At 40.6% G+C, this 17,161-nt stretch overlaps 2 protein-coding genes across 2 annotated transcripts in view; one reads left to right on the top strand and one right to left on the bottom strand.

Moving 5' to 3' along the window:
- The first annotated feature begins 1,626 nt into the window (after positions 1–1,626).
- Positions 1,627–5,054, top strand: LOC111217070 (transmembrane protein 136-like). The gene is made up of 3 exons (XM_022738767.1): positions 1,627–1,715; positions 2,416–2,611; positions 3,456–5,054. Exons 2-3 carry the CDS (start codon positions 2,422–2,424, stop codon positions 4,001–4,003), a joined length of 738 nt encoding a protein of 245 aa, XP_022594488.1. The 5' UTR covers positions 1,627–1,715; positions 2,416–2,421; the 3' UTR covers positions 4,004–5,054.
- A 2,375-nt stretch (positions 5,055–7,429) lies between these two features.
- Positions 7,430–17,161, bottom strand: part of LOC111217069 (rho guanine nucleotide exchange factor 12-like) — a 32,222-nt gene continuing 22,490 nt past the window's right edge. Inside the window, exons 20-38 of the mRNA XM_022738766.1 lie at positions 16,781–17,008; positions 15,943–16,093; positions 15,304–15,473; positions 15,054–15,200; positions 14,209–14,294; positions 13,778–13,903; positions 12,697–12,811; positions 12,487–12,587; positions 12,298–12,375; positions 11,992–12,067; positions 11,540–11,707; positions 10,646–10,733; positions 10,483–10,563; positions 10,316–10,395; positions 9,656–9,952; positions 9,268–9,513; positions 8,925–9,127; positions 8,354–8,426; positions 7,430–8,264 (exon numbers count right to left, since the gene is read on the bottom strand). Coding sequence (XP_022594487.1) covers positions 8,251–8,264; positions 8,354–8,426; positions 8,925–9,127; positions 9,268–9,513; positions 9,656–9,952; positions 10,316–10,395; positions 10,483–10,563; positions 10,646–10,733; positions 11,540–11,707; positions 11,992–12,067; positions 12,298–12,375; positions 12,487–12,587; positions 12,697–12,811; positions 13,778–13,903; positions 14,209–14,294; positions 15,054–15,200; positions 15,304–15,473; positions 15,943–16,093; positions 16,781–17,008 — 2,528 coding nt within the window. The 3' untranslated portion in view covers positions 7,430–8,250. The remainder of the gene's footprint in view (positions 8,265–8,353; positions 8,427–8,924; positions 9,128–9,267; positions 9,514–9,655; positions 9,953–10,315; positions 10,396–10,482; positions 10,564–10,645; positions 10,734–11,539; positions 11,708–11,991; positions 12,068–12,297; positions 12,376–12,486; positions 12,588–12,696; positions 12,812–13,777; positions 13,904–14,208; positions 14,295–15,053; positions 15,201–15,303; positions 15,474–15,942; positions 16,094–16,780; positions 17,009–17,161) is intronic.

Below are 17,161 nucleotides of genomic sequence, written 5' to 3'. Positions count from 1 at the left end.
TTTACCTTAAATTAACCTAACCCCGGAAGGGAAAACTCTGTTCTTCCTGCACAGTTCCGCTTCCGCTCCACGTTTTAGAAGAACATGGCGCCACCTGCTGTACCGGAGGATGTAACAGCATGACCTCTGCATGGCCGGGTTAATCTGCTTGACGGCAAAAATGAGCTGCTGGGACCCTAATAACTGCTTTGATATCAGGTGAGACTGCTTTTTGAGAGTATATTCCCAAATAAAATTACAATTGCACGACAACAAATTATAATTTAAGATCTAATTACCTGCATTAAGTTTTTTGAAGATTTATTCTTTTATTTGTTTATTTGTGTACTTATGTATTTAATCTATTTATCTTTCACATTCAAAAATTACAATTTATTAAATTACAGAAAACCAACTGCCACACAATGGACCCAGGACTCTTGGGGCCCTTTAGAGATCTGGGGCCCTGGGGTAATTGGCTGCTTTGTCTAATCCTTATTGGGGTAATATTTCTTATTTTATATCAGAGTATATTCTACATCTTCTGAAACACATTTCAGAAAATATTCACATATTTTGGAATTACAAATGCTCAGACTTTCTGTTAATTTAGAAAAAAAAGTCATACAGTATCTCTTCCTGTATTTCCTTTTCTTTGACTGTATCTCAGTGATTCTACTTAACCTTTCCAATCAATATTTTTATTGTTGTTATTGTTTAGTATTCCTCATCAATATCATCTTACTTGTCATTAAAGAGATCTACTATTTACTATTTACTGTAACAATGGGGCAAAACAAGCATTGTGGCATAAACTTCCTTTATCCATTTATCTTCACTTAGACTTGTGCTATGTCATACACATTACATAATAGAAGAAAAAGCCAACTTAGTGAATATATCTGTGCAAGATTTAACTGTCCAATGCTGGCCAATAAGCTGCTCTGGGGTCAGATTAGAGCCACTCTGCAAGTGGGTTAATGCTGCAGGACCTTGTACACTGCATAGATTTGATCAATGCTGTGCTCCTATATGTGTCACTCACCTATTTGCTCACAGATAGCCTGCGACACTCTTCTCTACTGAACTGTGTTTATTTCCCACAAAATAAGACTAAGTTATTTTAATTTTAGATCAGTTCAGGTGAAGTTAGTTGAATCTCACTGTCTAATGGAAATTAACCAATTTGCATGAGGAAATAATGATGGAGATATGACATCAGGTTTTATGTCTACACAGTATAGTGTTCAGGGTCTGACACATGTGCTGGGTGTGTTTTAAAGCCTATTTCAGCCGTCCTCATTATATCACTGATTGTGGCTGTTGATCCTGAGGAAACACACATTTCAGTGATATGATCCAACTTCAGTTTAGTTTTACTTGATACAGCTGCAGGTCTGCAGCCTCGTATCAGCCGCGCCGTCTAAAAGCAGGTATCTGTAGAGAAGTAGAGACTGTAATCCTTTAAGAGGATCAAGTCTGAGATCCAGGGGGAAGGGATACAGGATCCAATAACTGTCTATAGTAGCCGGCACATGGCATTTCTGTCATCTTGCCAGACTGAACATGTGTTTATTTGAAATGTGCTGAGCTTTGGTGGAGGGCTTTTTTTCTTTTTTTTTTTGCCTTTTTACGGAACATAAACAGTGATGGAGGCCAAGGCTGTGTACGGTTGTTGGTGTCATTGTCTGCATGTTTCCTGAGTTTGAGGACAACTGAGGAGAGCAGGCGTTAAGGTAATCCACAGTATGTGAGTGCAGAGTACTTTGCACACATCACAGTTTCTGTCAGTTTCTGACCAACAGAAGTAGTTATAGAGCTATATAGTTGACAAATGTGTTAATAAACACACTCTGTGTACCACTATGTTAATCTGTGTTATAAAGTATTCATTAAAGGTTTGTACCATATACTGATTATTAATGCTTAATAGGTGGGGTTTAATAATGTGTTTCAATTCAGGTTAATCAGTTTTTGAGTACAGCATGTACATTTTTTTCTACACTAAATATGTGACAGTTTTAGGGTAAAATTTGAGCCTGTTGTGTTTCACACTGGGTCAAAATAACCCAGTATTAGACACCATTTAGTTTAGGTAAATAATGCAACAGTAATGTAAAAAAATAACATTAATATTCTCCCAGTGAGTCATTAATAACAAAATAAATCCAAGTGATAATGCATTTGTTGAGCGCCTGAAAATATAAACCAATCTGCTAATGGTTTAGTTACTTAAAGGCCTCTTTAGTTAAGTGTAATGTAATCTAAAAGAACAACAACCTCCTCAATAATGTGATATGATCTTAGTTTATTTTGAAATATGTTTCAATTAAATATGCATGAAGATTAAAACTGACACAATGAAAAGAAAGCACAACAGGCTGAGGATATGAGCTTGATCTGTGATGTTGAAATGAGTCCCATCGTTCCACACAGACAGCCATGCCAGTACTGGAGGTGATCTGCAGCCTGATTGGCTGGCTGTGTCTCTACCTGTTGTTCTGCTGTACCTTCACTCAGCGGGGGCCCGAGTGGAGCTGTCGCCTGGTCACTTTGTGCCACGGGGTCGTCATAGTGATGCTGACGGCGTATGTTGTTTTTGTAGACGGACCCTGGCCCTTCACACATGCAGGTCAGTGGTGTAAAGCAAGTATCAGGTGATAAGCAATATATACAAAAACAAACTAAATGCACCTTAGGTTCCCATATTAAAAAAAAATGTTATGACTCTGTGAGATTATGTTGATTGTAAATCATTCTGCAAGTGCTTTAAAAAGGCTATAAATAACGGTTAGTGCTATTAGTGGCCTACTGTCCTCACTCGAGGTTTAATCGAGCTCAGTAACACAGTGTTAACTCCACATGGATGTTCAGCAGGGACACGGAGCAACTAACAATTTAAAAGCAGTGATAAGTGTAGTAACACACCAGTTCACTGATCAGCTTTGTGACTTTAACTCAGTGTTCCATCCTCAAAGTGCAGAAAAATAACAGACTGAAATTCTAAGTATTAAAGTCATTATTAAAGTCAAATATTAAAGTCATCATGGAAGCCTGTCGGGGACTTTATCAAAATGATAATGTAATCTTGAAAATCTAAATCTAAATCTACGATAACATTGTAATTTTTCACATTTCGCAGTTTATTTACAATATGTAGTTTACATCTCGCCTGAGTTTTTCCCTTGTGTTACACACACACTTAAAGCTGCACTTGTTTATATTTGTATATTAACAATGGATCAAATGACGACATGCAACGTGAAAGAGGCCGTCAGACTCTGCAGCTTCCCTCAGAGCAGTGGATCATTTTCTCATTTTTTAGCTCATTGTTTTGTCTTTGCAGCTCACAACTTTACTGTTTTGGCTCAGTCAGAATAATAACTGCGTTATGGGTCAAAGCAGGAATTTGACTTTGAACCCTTACTCTTCACATTACACTCTCTCTCATCCGACCCTGTTCCTGTCTGTTCCAGGCACGGAGAACACCGAGCTGCAGATCTTCGCCCTGGCCGTCTGCCTCGGCTACTTCTTCTTTGACATCGGCTGGTGTGTATGCTACCGCACGGAGGGCCCCGTCATGATGGCCCACCACGCCGCCAGCATCTTGGGCATCCTGCTGGCGCTGCTCATGGGAGTGTCGGGCTGCGAGACCTGCGGGGTTGTCTTCGGCAGCGAGATCACCAATCCCCTGCTGCAGACCCGCTGGTTCCTCCGCCAGCTGGGCCTGTACGACAGCCTGCTGGGCGACGCGGTGGACCTGCTTTTCATCCTGCTGTTCGCCACTGTGCGCGTGGGAGTTGGCACGGTGATGTTCTACTGCGAGATCACGTCTCCCAGGACCTCACTGATAATGAAGCTCGGCGGCGTGGTCATGTACGGACTGGCCTGGGTGTTCATGGTGGACATAGCCAGATTCGGCTACAAGAAAAGTAGAGCCAAGTATAAACGGTGGATAGAGAACCAGAAGCTCAAAGAAATCAACACACGAAAACTGGACGGACACTCAGACAAGAGTGACTGAAGGAGTGAAGGGCCTCACAACTTGTGTTCTCTGTCTGTCCATACATGGGCCTCTGCAGCTTTAAAGGTGCTATATACTGCAGCATCATTACTACATATTTTCATCATATATAGTATTAATATCCAAAAAAACATGTTTATCACCACCTTGCACCAGCCTTGCTTTGCTTTATGGCTTGAAATAGGAACTTACAGTACAATGTTTGCACTGCAGGGGACATGTTTTTGAAGCCAGGAGCTTAGGAGGAGTTTTCAAAATCACTGCCGATCAAAGGGCCGCTGCTGGATTTCCAAACTGTTTGACAAAAGATATATCCTCCAGAGCACTGCAGAAAATAAACTGAGGTTCATCAGAGGAAGGTTAATCATTTAAAAGGGCTACTTTTAGGGTGTTTTCACACCTAAAGTTTGAACATGGCCTTATTCAACTGTTTTACACACACAGAGAGTGAAGTAGAATGAAACTCTGTCAACTTTGTCCTTTAAAGACGTAACACTCTGCTGCAGTAAAGGCACTAATCATAATTTCCATGGCTGTTATACCAACTTATAACAACCAATAATAATGATATACTTATGTTCAAAATGTAGCACCTTTCAGCATCGCATCAACACTGGATAGGAAACCCTCAAAAAGCTTTTGCATCTGGACAAAAGAAAATATGCCAGATAGTTTTTCTTGTTTACCAAGTGTGTTTTGTAAATGTTCTGGTTTTCTTTGGAGCGGTTGTTTTCACTGACATTCATGTGCAAAACAAAAAAGTAAGGATGCGCTAAAGCTTAATTATTTGTCTATAAGCAGCAGAAGTACTCGCGGCTTAACTGCCAGATACACATGCCAGATTTACTCCAGGACTAAAATCTGTGATTCACTTTTTCTTGTTGCTACAGCCACACTTTACCTCAGTCAAACAAACCTGTGTTCACTTGAACAGTATTTTACTGTAACACGTTTCTAGCTGGGACAGAATCAGGTATTATGTAGCTTAGTGGTTCCCAACCTTGGGGTCGGGAAGGTATTGCAAGTGGGTCGACAAATTATTTGCAAAACAGAAAAGTAAGTTAAAAGAATATATAAATAATGTTTTTAAATGTTTTAAATGAAATTATCTTTAAAAACATTAAAAAACTTTTAAAAACTCCTTTCATTTCATTTTTTCCCATATTATGTAATAAGCCAATAATAGGAACTTTTACTTTCACCACATCATATACTTGTTTTCTATCTCAGTCTGATTTTGCGCTAAAAGATAACATGCTTGACAAAAACCAGGTGAGCCACCGGGGCGCTCCTAAAATAAAGCTTTGGTATTAAAAACACAGAAGTAACCAAATGTAACCACAGCTGCCATGTACATAAATGTTTCTTCATTTCAATGAATGTGTTTATTTTTAATGAATCCCTCATACACGGTCCTGCTGCTGTAACGACTCACTACAGCTGTGGTCCCAAATCTTACTGTCGTGTGATGAAAACAATCAAAACTTAACTTCACTGAGGATTACATTTTTGCCATGAGGTGTAATGTACATGGTTCTGTAAAGGAACTGATGCTTTCCTATTCATTTCAGAGTGGATTCTTCCTTTAATGCTACAACTCAACTCTCCACACGAGGCCAATTAAAATGAGGTGACACTCTGTTTTTGTTTTTCAGTCAAATTATCTTCTTTCCTCTTTAAAATAAGTCGTTTTGTTTTTCCTCAACAAAGACCGCAAACATGATCACTGGGTTAATAGCAATGTAATAAAATTATAACATTTTTGTAAAACAAATGAATGCAGTTGGTTACTTTACCCTTGTTTTAAGTAGTTTGTGTTAAAACATTACATGACTGCATTGTGTAAAAAAAACAAAACAACAACAACAACAACAACAACAACAACAGACAAAACATTTGATAAACAGTAATAATTGTACATTATATTCTTTTACATTTAAAACAGTCCATTACAATCCTTTTTGTTTATATATACTTTTCAGGTTAGTCTTTTTTTTCTTCTTTTTTTTTTATATTTTGTCCAAAAGTCAAAGCCATGATGTCGTCTATGCAGTCTTATGGCCGGTGAATATTTGAGTGTTTTCAGTCCAAACATGAAAGTGAAGTGCAGCGGGCTGATGAGTGAATTTCTGTAGCTTGTACCTAAAGGCATAGGGACGTATAACGGGGTTGACGTCACCAGCTGAGGATGGCGTTTATGAAGAGCTTGTTGCAGAAAACATGAAGGATCCTGAAGAAAAACGCCCTCAAAATGTTTCAGGAGGAAACAGATTCAGTTTGTTTTCAGCGTTCGTCGGGGACAAACGTCACTCGGGTTAGTCGGTCACCTCACCGCGCAAACTAACATGGAGGAGAGCAAGAGAAAAACAAGACTGGAATACAAATAGAAAATAAATTCAGCAACGAAGTTCGATCAATTGCTTTCACTTTGTGCACACGTTGTGAAAAGCTTGTATCTGTTATATAGTGTGATGTGCTCCAGCAGTTATACACAAAGTCAACGTTTCTTTTCTTTAGCTGCAGTGTTTGATACTCCATTACAACAACGGTGATTCTTTAAAACACCAACATGTCAAGTCATGTCATTTGTAATTTGTCTCACTGTAGACAGAGTGATCTGAATCTACGATCTCAACATTACTTATTCATGTGTTTGCCATATTATGCTACATTCAAGTGCTATAGGAAGTTTCAAATCAGGAAGTCAAATGCTAAACAGCATTATATTTGTATGCTATTTGCTCGGGCAGTTAAAGACAGCCAGTAAACAAATAGTAGGTACTGTTACTGTCAGAGGCTGTAGCTTCGCAAGTAGGACAATTATTCTTTGGAAATTTGCAGCTTTTTCCCCCCAAAAAATGTTGATGATTCTATAAACCTGAACTAGAAATGAGGATTTCTGCCTGTACACGTCTCTTTTAACGCTTTTTTTTTTCAGGTGCTTGCAAGAATAATTCACAATGTTGAGAAATATGGTCATTTGCTTTCTTTCTTAGAGCGTGATAAGACGATTGACATTAATGCTGCGTTCATGTCATATCATTCAGATCGAAATTAAGTTGGGAGAAAAAAAACTTTACATCAACCTACAAGTCGGAAGAACTGGTGAAAGGAACCAACAGACATGTCAACAAACTGATAGCAACATGGCTGAAGAGCATCCACTGCAGTCCCATCCAAATAAAATTTCACTTGTTTGTAAACAGCTACAAATGTGGCGCAACGAAGGAGGTTAATTTAGGAAGTTTATCTGTTTTGCTCCAGAGCTGGAGGAAACAGGAGGTTTTCCTCTTCTTCCCACTCTGTTGATGTTGCATGAACGCAGCACAGGCAGGGAAACAGCTAATCTGGCTCTGTAAACTCAATAATTAAAATGTTGTACTGCATTTGTTTAATTCAAACATGTAAAAAAAAATAAAAAAAATAGTTTGAGCAAATAAACCACAAACTGTCATTTTAACTTTTGTGTTTGTATGAATTAAACAAAAAAAATATCCAACATGTCAGGTGGTGAGATTTAGACAGACTCGGGCCAGTTTCATGTAAAACAGGGCGAAAGACAAAACATTAAAAGACTTTTGGAGATTTTGGGGGATGGTATGAATGTATGTTAGAGCCTCTTGTACAATTTCCATGAATGTTGCTGAATTTAAAAAACACAATCAGTGTGTTGAGTTGTTTTTTCAGGGCTGTTACTCAATAAGGAAGTGCATCTTTAAGCATATTCAACTCTGTAGCGTGAGGTTTAGCTCATCTCTTATCGCAGACATTTACATCAAGCTTACAGCAGTGCTCTGAGCCCTGAACGAGTCAGTCTACTTTTTAATCTGTCTGGTCACCGTCACAGTCTCGTTTCATTTCTCAATGTGTCTCTGCTGTGCATCTGCGTGACTTCGCACACTTGACTCGCCCTTTTCCGTTTCATATATCCAGTGTTTAAGATAACTTATGAAGTTGATTACTATTGTCATAGCAACAAGTGACCGAATTATCCTCAGGTAATCCCATAGCGTCTCTTCTCAGGAGCGAGTCTGCCCCCGGTTGGTTCAAGGATTATGAGTTTAAAGTGGAACCTTCATTGTGATAAAGTCTTCCACTGATTGTCATATGTGCCTGAAGTGTGAGACTCGACATTCAAGCCTCCATTATTGAGCGACAGCAGTGTTCAGTGGTTGAAGATTGATCCAGAAGAAAGCGATCATGGAGCAACTTGACTCGTGCGACCAGGAGAGCGACAAGCGTCGTCATCACTGAATCCCATCTGAGAAACATCAGAGACACAGTGTTTGAGACGGTAAATGTACAAAAACGATCGGATTGCTCCGAGTGACCGAGAGAAGTGAAACGCACCGTTGTTGTCGTCGGAGTCGGCGGCCGCGTCGGTGTGTGTTTGTCGCAGCTCGTTGTACTTCATTTCCACCTCCTGGAACATTACAGACCATTACAACAAAATGTGGTTCATATGTTGAAGAACACTTTCATTTAAATAGATGTCTCTTACGTTACTTTCTACTGCTGAATGAGGTAACACAATGGCGACTGAGCCATGATGAAAGTATTACAATATTACATATTCAAATTAAAAGCATTTAAGTGAGCTTAGCATTTACTGCCATTGTTAAGCAAAAAACTTTTTCTGCCCTTTTTGACAGTGGGTCAGTTTGAAATATTGAAGGGAGTCGTGGAAAAAGGCTGCACACCTCCAACTCCTCAGCCAGGTGACCAACGCCTTTCACTGTGCCCTGCTGTTCACAGACTCATGCCATGTGCAGCGTAAAATCAGACCACGGTTGCTCAGGCCAATTATTATCATAATTAATTACTAAATAGTGATTTAGCTGGTCACCAGTCGGGTCTACCTTAATCTAAAGGAGCCAGTGACGTTGGGATGGAGCCTGGCTGTCAGTAAAGCGTGCTGTACCTTCAGATACTGCAGGTCGGCCTGGAGGAGCCGCAGGTGGGTCATAAGCTGCCGGCTGAGGTTGGGGCCGCCGCCGCCCCCTGTCTGCGAGGAGGAGGACAGCAGTTTCCTCATGTCGATCCCCATGTCACCCCCTAACCCCACATCATCATCAGTGCTGCTCTCCTCGGAGCCCACGCTGAAATCCAGAACCACAAAACCACCTGGATGGACAGGATGCAGCAGGTGGATTTGTTCAGCAAGTATATACAGTATATATATATATATATATGAAACTAAGTCGTAATTATTCAGTACAACAGTTAAAGACCCACACAGAAAACCTTTTTAAAGATTCCCTCACCGTTGCGTTCAGTCGTCTCGGACAGGCCTGTGTGTCCAGGAGGGAGCTGCGGGTCGTCTTTCTGTGAACTCGCAGACGCTCGGCTCTCATCGCGTGCAGCAGAAGCCCCCTCAGGGCTCCCAGGCGAGGAGGCACTCAGCTGACACACAGGGGCCCCGCTCTGCTTGTTGTCCTCTGTCTCCTCTTTCTCCTCCTCTGCCTCTCTGCTCATCATGTGGTTGAAAAGAGCCTGTTTGAGCATCGCCACTAGAACAGACACAAGATGTGTTATTCACTGATGTGGCTTTTCAATTTTCCAAGAACACAGTTTCAAAACCTGAACACATATATATATATATATATATTTTTAAACAATCTGGGTGAAGTGACCCTTTAAGGTGGAACTTACATGTCTGCAGAGCGTCCTCAGCTTTGGAGGAGGCTGCGCCGAACGCGTTGTGCTCTTGGTTTTCAATGGCGATGCCCCGACGTGACCCTTCCTGCTGCAGGAAGGGCAGTCTGTCCGCGAGCTGCCCATCCAGGAAGGCCTCTAGTTCTGCTTCGTCCACCTCTTCATCCTCCTCCTCTTCCTCCCGTCGGTCGGCCACAGCCGGCTCCTCTTCCTCGTCCTCTGATTTCATGCCATCGAAGGGGTTGATACTCGCCAGCGGAGCTTGAATGTCTGGAGAAGAGGTGGCATCTTTATCTGGAATGAATTGAGATTTGAATTTAGAGGGAGATAATTTACTTTGGAATAAAAAACATTTTAACTGTAAGTATATAAGACATTTAATCATTTGAATAAAAATAATTAAAACTATGACATACTGCACATCAATTTCTAATTCAAAGATTCCGCTGAGGAAACAGATGAATATAAACAAAGTAGTAATTAATTTCAATTTTTATATTCATTAATTTTTCATTGTAAGTCTGTAAAGATAAAAAAAAAAAAGAAATTCACAATGTGGCAAACTTTTGGTGCCAATTTGCCAAAATGAATAACGATTAATCGACTAATCTTTTCAGCATTGATAGAAACATTGAAAGCTGCCTGTCGAGTGGATACCTCCACTCGATGTCCCGTTAGCGTCTTTGCACGGCCTGGGTATCCCACGGTTGATGATCTCTATAGCGTCCCGCTCAGCACTGAAAAATTAGAATTAATCACATTAGAAACAATGGAAAAGAAAAAGATCTAGCAATAACATCAGTGAGCAGCGTTAGTGGACTCACTCAGACTGAGCTGGAGGCGTGCCGCTGCTGTGAGGTTTGGCCTTCATGGCCTCGGCGCGTTGTGTGATCAGACACTGCCACCTGGATGAACAGAGGCGATACAGCAGGATGAGACAGAAGACAAACAGGGGACACGTCGCCATGTTTGTGGTGGAAGACTCACGTTCTCTGATCGGACACCGTCTGAGCCATCAGCTCGTAGATCTGAGCCCCGTTTTCCGACATGGACAGCACGAAGAAAGACTTGTTGTCTGAAGAGAACGAAAATGCAGCAGTGATTATCGCACATATCACATGATAGTTAACGTAGACACAGCAAGTAACGTGAAACATTAAGGGAGCAAGAAGAGCTAAGCTAGCAGCTGTGTGACGGCGTGCTTAGGTACAGCAGCGCTTTGAGCTAATGTCAGCGTGCTAACGTGCTCACAATGACAAAGTTTAGCAGGTAATTTCTACAAAGTTCACCATCTTAGTTTAGCCTGTTAGCATGCTATTGCAAGATATTGAAGATTTTAAGAGAAAAGTTATTACAGTTCATCCTGTTGGGAACATGAACGTGTCAAATTTCACAGCTAACGATCCAATGATTTCACCCAAAACCACAAATGTCAAATGCGCTAGATGAAAAGTCATCAAAGTCAAATCCAAGGAAACATGAAGTTAATGTTTTAGTAATTTAGTGTTTTAGATATTCAGCAATATCCCTTTGAAAACTTTGACCTGCTGGTAGCTCCAGATAAAAAAGGGCGGGGATGACCACAGTGAGTTAATCCTCTGGGGGCAGGGAATATTCCCAACAATAGTTGTTGCGATATTTCACCAAAAATTTAAAACTGTGAACCTCATGTTGAAGATGAAAAGTTAGGGAATCACAGATATTCTTAGGATTCATCCTCAGGGGAACATGAATAAAGTTTCACAGCGATCCATCCAGTGGCTGTTGAGACAGACGGACATCTCTGCCCTGATTCACTGAACCAAGAAAAAGTTCAGCACATAAAACCGAAGCGCAAAACACAAAACTAAAAAACATTTTTTAAGTGAGTGCAGCTCTCACCAGTCGCCACGGGACGAACCAGTACAGTGTTGAGTTTGATGATGGGGCTGAAGATGTGCTTGGTGTCGGCGGCGCTCGCCACATTCTTGCCGTGGAACTTGAGGATCAGACGCTCGTCCTGCTTCTGCAGTAAAACCAGAATGTCCTCCAGGAGAATTGTGTACAGCTCTGAAAGGAAAACACTGGTGATATAAAACTGTGTGTGTGTGTGTGTGTGTGTGTGTGTGTGTGTGTGTGTGTGTGTGTGTGTGTGTGTGTGTGGAGGGTACTGCTGTAAACCTGGGCTGTTGTTTTGTAAAGGTTTCATTTCATTATCAAATTAACTATCTGTTTAACTTAACTGTCTCTATGATTGATATTTATTTCAATCTTCTTTATTCATACACTTGTGGAAAGTTCCTACTGTGTTTTCCTCAATGTTATTCTCTCATGTTTATCATGTGTTTATGTACCGATCGCCTTGTCTTTATTGACTTTCCAGGAGAGAGGTCCCTCATGAACCATCTTCCTCTTGGTCAGGTCCAGATTCTGCAGGAAAAAAATAAAAAATACAACAAAGAGCGCAGCTTCATTAATAACCTCAGCATCTCGCCATCTCTCCCGTGACTGGATATTCATCCGCAGTGGCCAATAATAAAAACCTACTACACTGCCATGTATCCAACATTATTTGTTTATCATGCTTGGTTTTGTTTTGTTTGGTTTGTTTGTTTGTTTGTTTGTTTGCTTGTTTGTTTGTTTGTTTGTTTGTTTGTTACCTTCAGGACCAGGATCATGGGGTTCTCGCTCTGTTTGAGAGACGAGAGATCTAACCTTCTCTGGTACTCTTCCAGTCTCTGTTGAGAAAGAACACAGCTCGTTAACCACTGGTCATTAGCACTTTTAACTGACTTTTAGCCAACGCATTTTAACTGACATATGTTCTACTGTGATCCTGATGCCTGCACCTGTTTGTTCTCTGCCTCTTTCACGGCCTGGTTGACGTGGTTGAGGATCTTTTTGCAGCATTCGCCAGCTTTCTTCACCTTTTGCCTCTCCTCACCATCCTCTGTGGGAAGATAAACCAAGCAAACAAACAAACAAAAATGGTGATGAAAAAAACAAACATCTGCCATTCTCCTTTGGTCAATTACTCAAAAATGCCAAAATGTTTATACCTGTGTACTTAGCAATGTTGTCCAGTAGCAGTGGGTATTTGGTCAGTCTCTGCATCTCTACAGGAATGATGTCTTTGAGCTGCAGCCTGCGACACAGACGGTTGCTCTCAGCTTCCTGAAGACAATGAGGTGGAATAAGGAGCTTGTAACGCATAACATATAATACAATAAACATATCTAACATTTATTATAACAATATATATACAACATACATATAATATATAACATATATCAATATTTATTAGCACGATACAACACAAATATACAGAAAATACAATCATTCAAATCAGCACAAATACACTCACACATACACAGACAAAAGCTCTCCCAGGCCTCGCCACTCCTACACCCACTGGTTCCCTTGTGATGCCGAGTACGTACAATAAATGTACACGTACCCATGTGAAGCAATATACATAAATCAACATGCACCTACAGGCTGGAAAATAAAATCTTTCCAAGTCTCAAATGGTAATTAGAAGCAAGAGCAAGTTGCCCGAAGATTAATAAAAATAGATGACTTAAAGTGATGATAGTTGATTGTGTCTTCTTGCAGCAGGAAAGTTTTGGGGGAAAAAAAGGTGGAAATTGGTTGAACCTGTAAAACACTGAGTCTTACATAGACTCTTCTTTCTACTTTCAGTGATGATATTAGTTGTTTTATTAAAACCCTTTATGTATCACAACAGAGTGAAATTATTCAACAGTAGACAGTTAAGCATCAAACTGGATTCTTGATCTTGCTGATAATTGTTTAACAAAAAAAATAATTTGCTCAAGGTTCATTTAGATTATTTTGTCAAACTGTTATTTCCAAGGTCAAAATGAAATTAAATACTCATTATACAATTAACTCCTTCACATTACTAAGAGGAAAATATATTTTTTCCTGAATGGAAGAATCCAAACTACAGTAATAAATTCACTGTATCCACATGTACGGTGCTGCAAAAATAAACTGGTCAGATTCTTCACATACCAGTCATCATCTGCTGTTTGTCTCAAATTATCAGGATTGTCCTGCCAAAACAAACAAACTCCCGCCCTGACAGCAGAGCGTGGTGTAATCTGTTGTGCTGACCTGCATGAATAAGTGGAACCTCTGGTCTTTCTTCTTCTTGGTCTTGATGAGCTCCAGCGCAGACGGTTGGTTGCAACAGAAAGTTCCCACTGCTCTTTTTATCTTCTCCTCTTCCTCCCCGCTGAACTGCAGTCAACACATTTACACCCGAGAATTACATTTGAGGTATTTCCTGTTCCTAATGTTCTTATCCAGAGTCAAGTAAATGCTTAGTTATTTATTAGCTGATGTGCACTTTACAATTTTGTGCATCTTTATTATGTTTTTAATGTGAAGTTTATGACAAAATGTTTAAGCTAATACTGGCTGTTGACCAGTGAATACTGTCCCTGTCAAATAAACAAATAAAAAATAAAATGAGATAGTGGTACCACTTTACAATAAGAGTACCCTTCATTTGCCTCCTGTGCATGAACTGAAACCGGTCTTACCCACGCCAGGAGATCATCTCCAATCTGACCGATCACCGATGTCTCGCTCCTCTTCCTGGTTGCTGTCATTTGCTCCGTTATAGAAACTGTTGAGAAACAGTGAGAAGAAATTCAACTTTCAGCACCTCGTTGTTCTCCTAAACGACAATTCTTAGATTTAAAGTTCATGTTTTGTGACACTTTTATAAAACACACTAATATCAAACCATGTGACCCTTCTGCTCAGACCTCCTCCTCCTTCTCTGATTTCAACATCCGACCCAGTTTGTTTCCAGTCACTTTCTACACATTACACATATATGTTATGATGACATGACATGCAGCTGTGCCCTAAGCTTCTGACTACACCTGGTACTAATATTCAATCTGTGTCCGGAAACATTATCTGGATAAATTTACACCTGGTATTGATAAGCGTTCACGTTATTCTAAATTCTGCCTTCACTGTGATCAGATCTCAATATGCAAATGAGCTTGGTTGGGTTGGTGGCCTTGGTCATTCATTTTTATATCACATTATCATCTTTATAACGAGCTCTGTGGCTCTGAAAATAACCTTCAGTTAGCTCAAGTCCACAGGCTTTTAGCGTCAGAATCTCACACTGTAAAAACACAGAAATTCAGCAGCTTCTATTGAAAACATTAAATTATATCTGTATCAGGTTTGACGCCGACTTGTATTTGGTTATAGGTACATCATGACGATCAGATATGTTTTCAGGTTATTTCAATTTTGTGAGTGAAGATGGAAAAGCAGGAAGAGAGAAAATCAAGTAATTAAAGTCAAATACATTTTCTGATAAGCTCAGTCGTCTGTGGCATGAAGAGCAGTAAAGTGAAGTTACCATGCAGCTGAATGATTTCCTCCAGGTTGATAAAGATGTGTTTGATGTCCTCTGCGGGGAGGATACTGTCTCTGTTCAGCCTCTGGTAGAAGACACAGTCCAGCACCTTCAGCATCCGTAAGTGGGCGCGCTCAGTGTAGAACAGCTCTGAGGGGCGGACGGGGTGAACGCGTATGATGTGAATATATATACGGTTTGATCATTTTCGTGTCGCACTCTGAAATGTGTGTGAAAAGTGTCGTCCGCTCACCGTTGATGACTTCCTGCCGTTTGATCTCCTGCGGCGTGAGGCTTGCCAGGACGCCTCGGCTGACCAGACTCTGCCAGTTCAGAGGATCCTCCTCACACTCCACCTCACCTCCCTGGTCGTCTTCACTCTGGGTGTCGCCCGAAGTCGCCGCACACTGAACCTCCATCCTGCTGCCGACCGAACGCAGAGGGAGAGAGACTTTTACAAAAAAAAAAGATTACTGGAGAAGCAGAAAGGGGAAGATTTGGGGATTTTACAGCCTCTTCCAGCCACTGCTGTCATGTTAATCTTTAGTTATTGCATTAAACAGAGAGAAGAAAAGTGATATAATATTAATCATCATTATCATTAATTATTTTGATAACATTCATGTTACATTCTCTCCTGCTATGATGGATTATTTGTTCAATGTTCTGTTTTTCTGCTGCAGCTGCTATGACAAATATGTAATGTCCGTTCTTGCCTTCTGTTGTGCAGTTTTAAAATAGGTCTGAGGTATTATTGAAATTTCTGAAAATAGACATCAGCCCATTGTACTACATGCTCGACATGTAGTACAATAAACAATAACTTTCTCTCAGTGCACCAACTTCGATTCCTCTCTTTTGTGTCCCTGAAAAATCTAAACGCTGTAAATACCTGAACGCCTCCTGATCCTCCTCCTGTAACTGCTCCAGGTTGGAGGGGCTGAAGTCAAACTGCATGCTGGTCGGACTGAAGACGCTGTCCTGCTGGTCGCCGGACGGCAGACCCTCGCCCGGTCTGGGCTGAATGGAGAACGGAGACACATCTGTGGAGTAAAGAGAAGAACAGTAGTAATATCGAGATCATGAAGAAAACGTCTGACTGATGGTTCCGTTTATCATCCGTTCATTTTATTATTAATTCAGCCTGAAAAACAGAAAAACAAAGATGTAACCTTTTAACTTTTGCACAGTTGCTGAACTAGAACCTCTGCAAATACACCTGTATTTCCATATCTTTATAACTGTTATAAGAAAATGGTAAAAAAAATAATAACTTATTATCACACTACTGTTATTCTGCTAGGAGTTAGTCCGGAGTAACCTGACTGTATTTCATCAAAACCTGCTGTGGTACAGCTCTCTGCCTCCTAGTGTGACTTTTAGTGCATCTGTTCTGCTCATGTGTTCATCTCCTGTGGTCTCATGATCCTACGACTACAACAGAGTCCACTGTTAAGAAAAAAAAATGTCAAGAATAAAGTAAAAATTCATAATGTTATGAGACAAAAAAGTTGCAATAACAAGAAAAAGTCATAATATTTTGAGAATGATGTTACTTTTTAAATAAAAACAGTAGGTAATCGTGGCCCTGATACTCCCTCACAGTAACGAGTGACATTACCTAGGACAGTAGTTCCCAACCTGGGGATTAGGACTGAAAATATGTCTTTTTTGTCTTTTTTTGGGAATAAAAAAAACACTTTGATCAAAGAGAAACAGGAATTTCTTACTGGAGTCTGAGTCTTGTCCGCTAGTATCTGAGGCCTGACCAATGGGGGAGCTGTGTGTCGGGGAAGGCAAAACTTGGGCACCAGAGTCCGATCCCTCGCTGAGCTGATTTCCACGGATCCGTGATCCAGAATTCGCTGCAGAGGAGTCAGACTGCTCCAGGATACCGAAGGCCGGCTGGGAGAGCTGCTTTGGAGACCGCTGCTTGTTCAGCTCCACGGCCTTACCGACTGCGCACACACACACACACACACACACACACCCAAACACACACATGTACAACAGCAGAGAAGAAACACGGACAAACAAATATTGAAATCACAAAACACTGATAATATGTATGTAAAAACACACTCAGTAGATAGGACTGGTTTGTTACAGCT

The sequence above is a fragment of the Seriola dumerili genome, unplaced genomic scaffold, assembly GCF_002260705.1.
Source record: "Seriola dumerili isolate Sdu_G_001 unplaced genomic scaffold, Sdu_1.0 BDQW01000040.1, whole genome shotgun sequence".
Taxonomy (NCBI): domain Eukaryota; kingdom Metazoa; phylum Chordata; class Actinopteri; order Carangiformes; family Carangidae; genus Seriola; species Seriola dumerili.
The sequence above is the reverse complement of the archived record's forward strand: the minus strand, read 5'-3'. Positions and strand labels throughout refer to the sequence as shown.

Bases quoted from the DNA above. Each gene is read 5' to 3' on its own strand.
- LOC111217070 (XM_022738767.1), top strand. From the start codon at position 2,422: ATGCCAGTACTGGAGGTGATCTGCAGCCTGATTGGCTGGCTGTGTCTC. The intron at 2,612-3,455 runs GTCAGTGGTGTA...TGTCTGTTCCAG, and splicing joins CTGGCCCTTCACACATGCAG to GCACGGAGAACACCGAGCTG.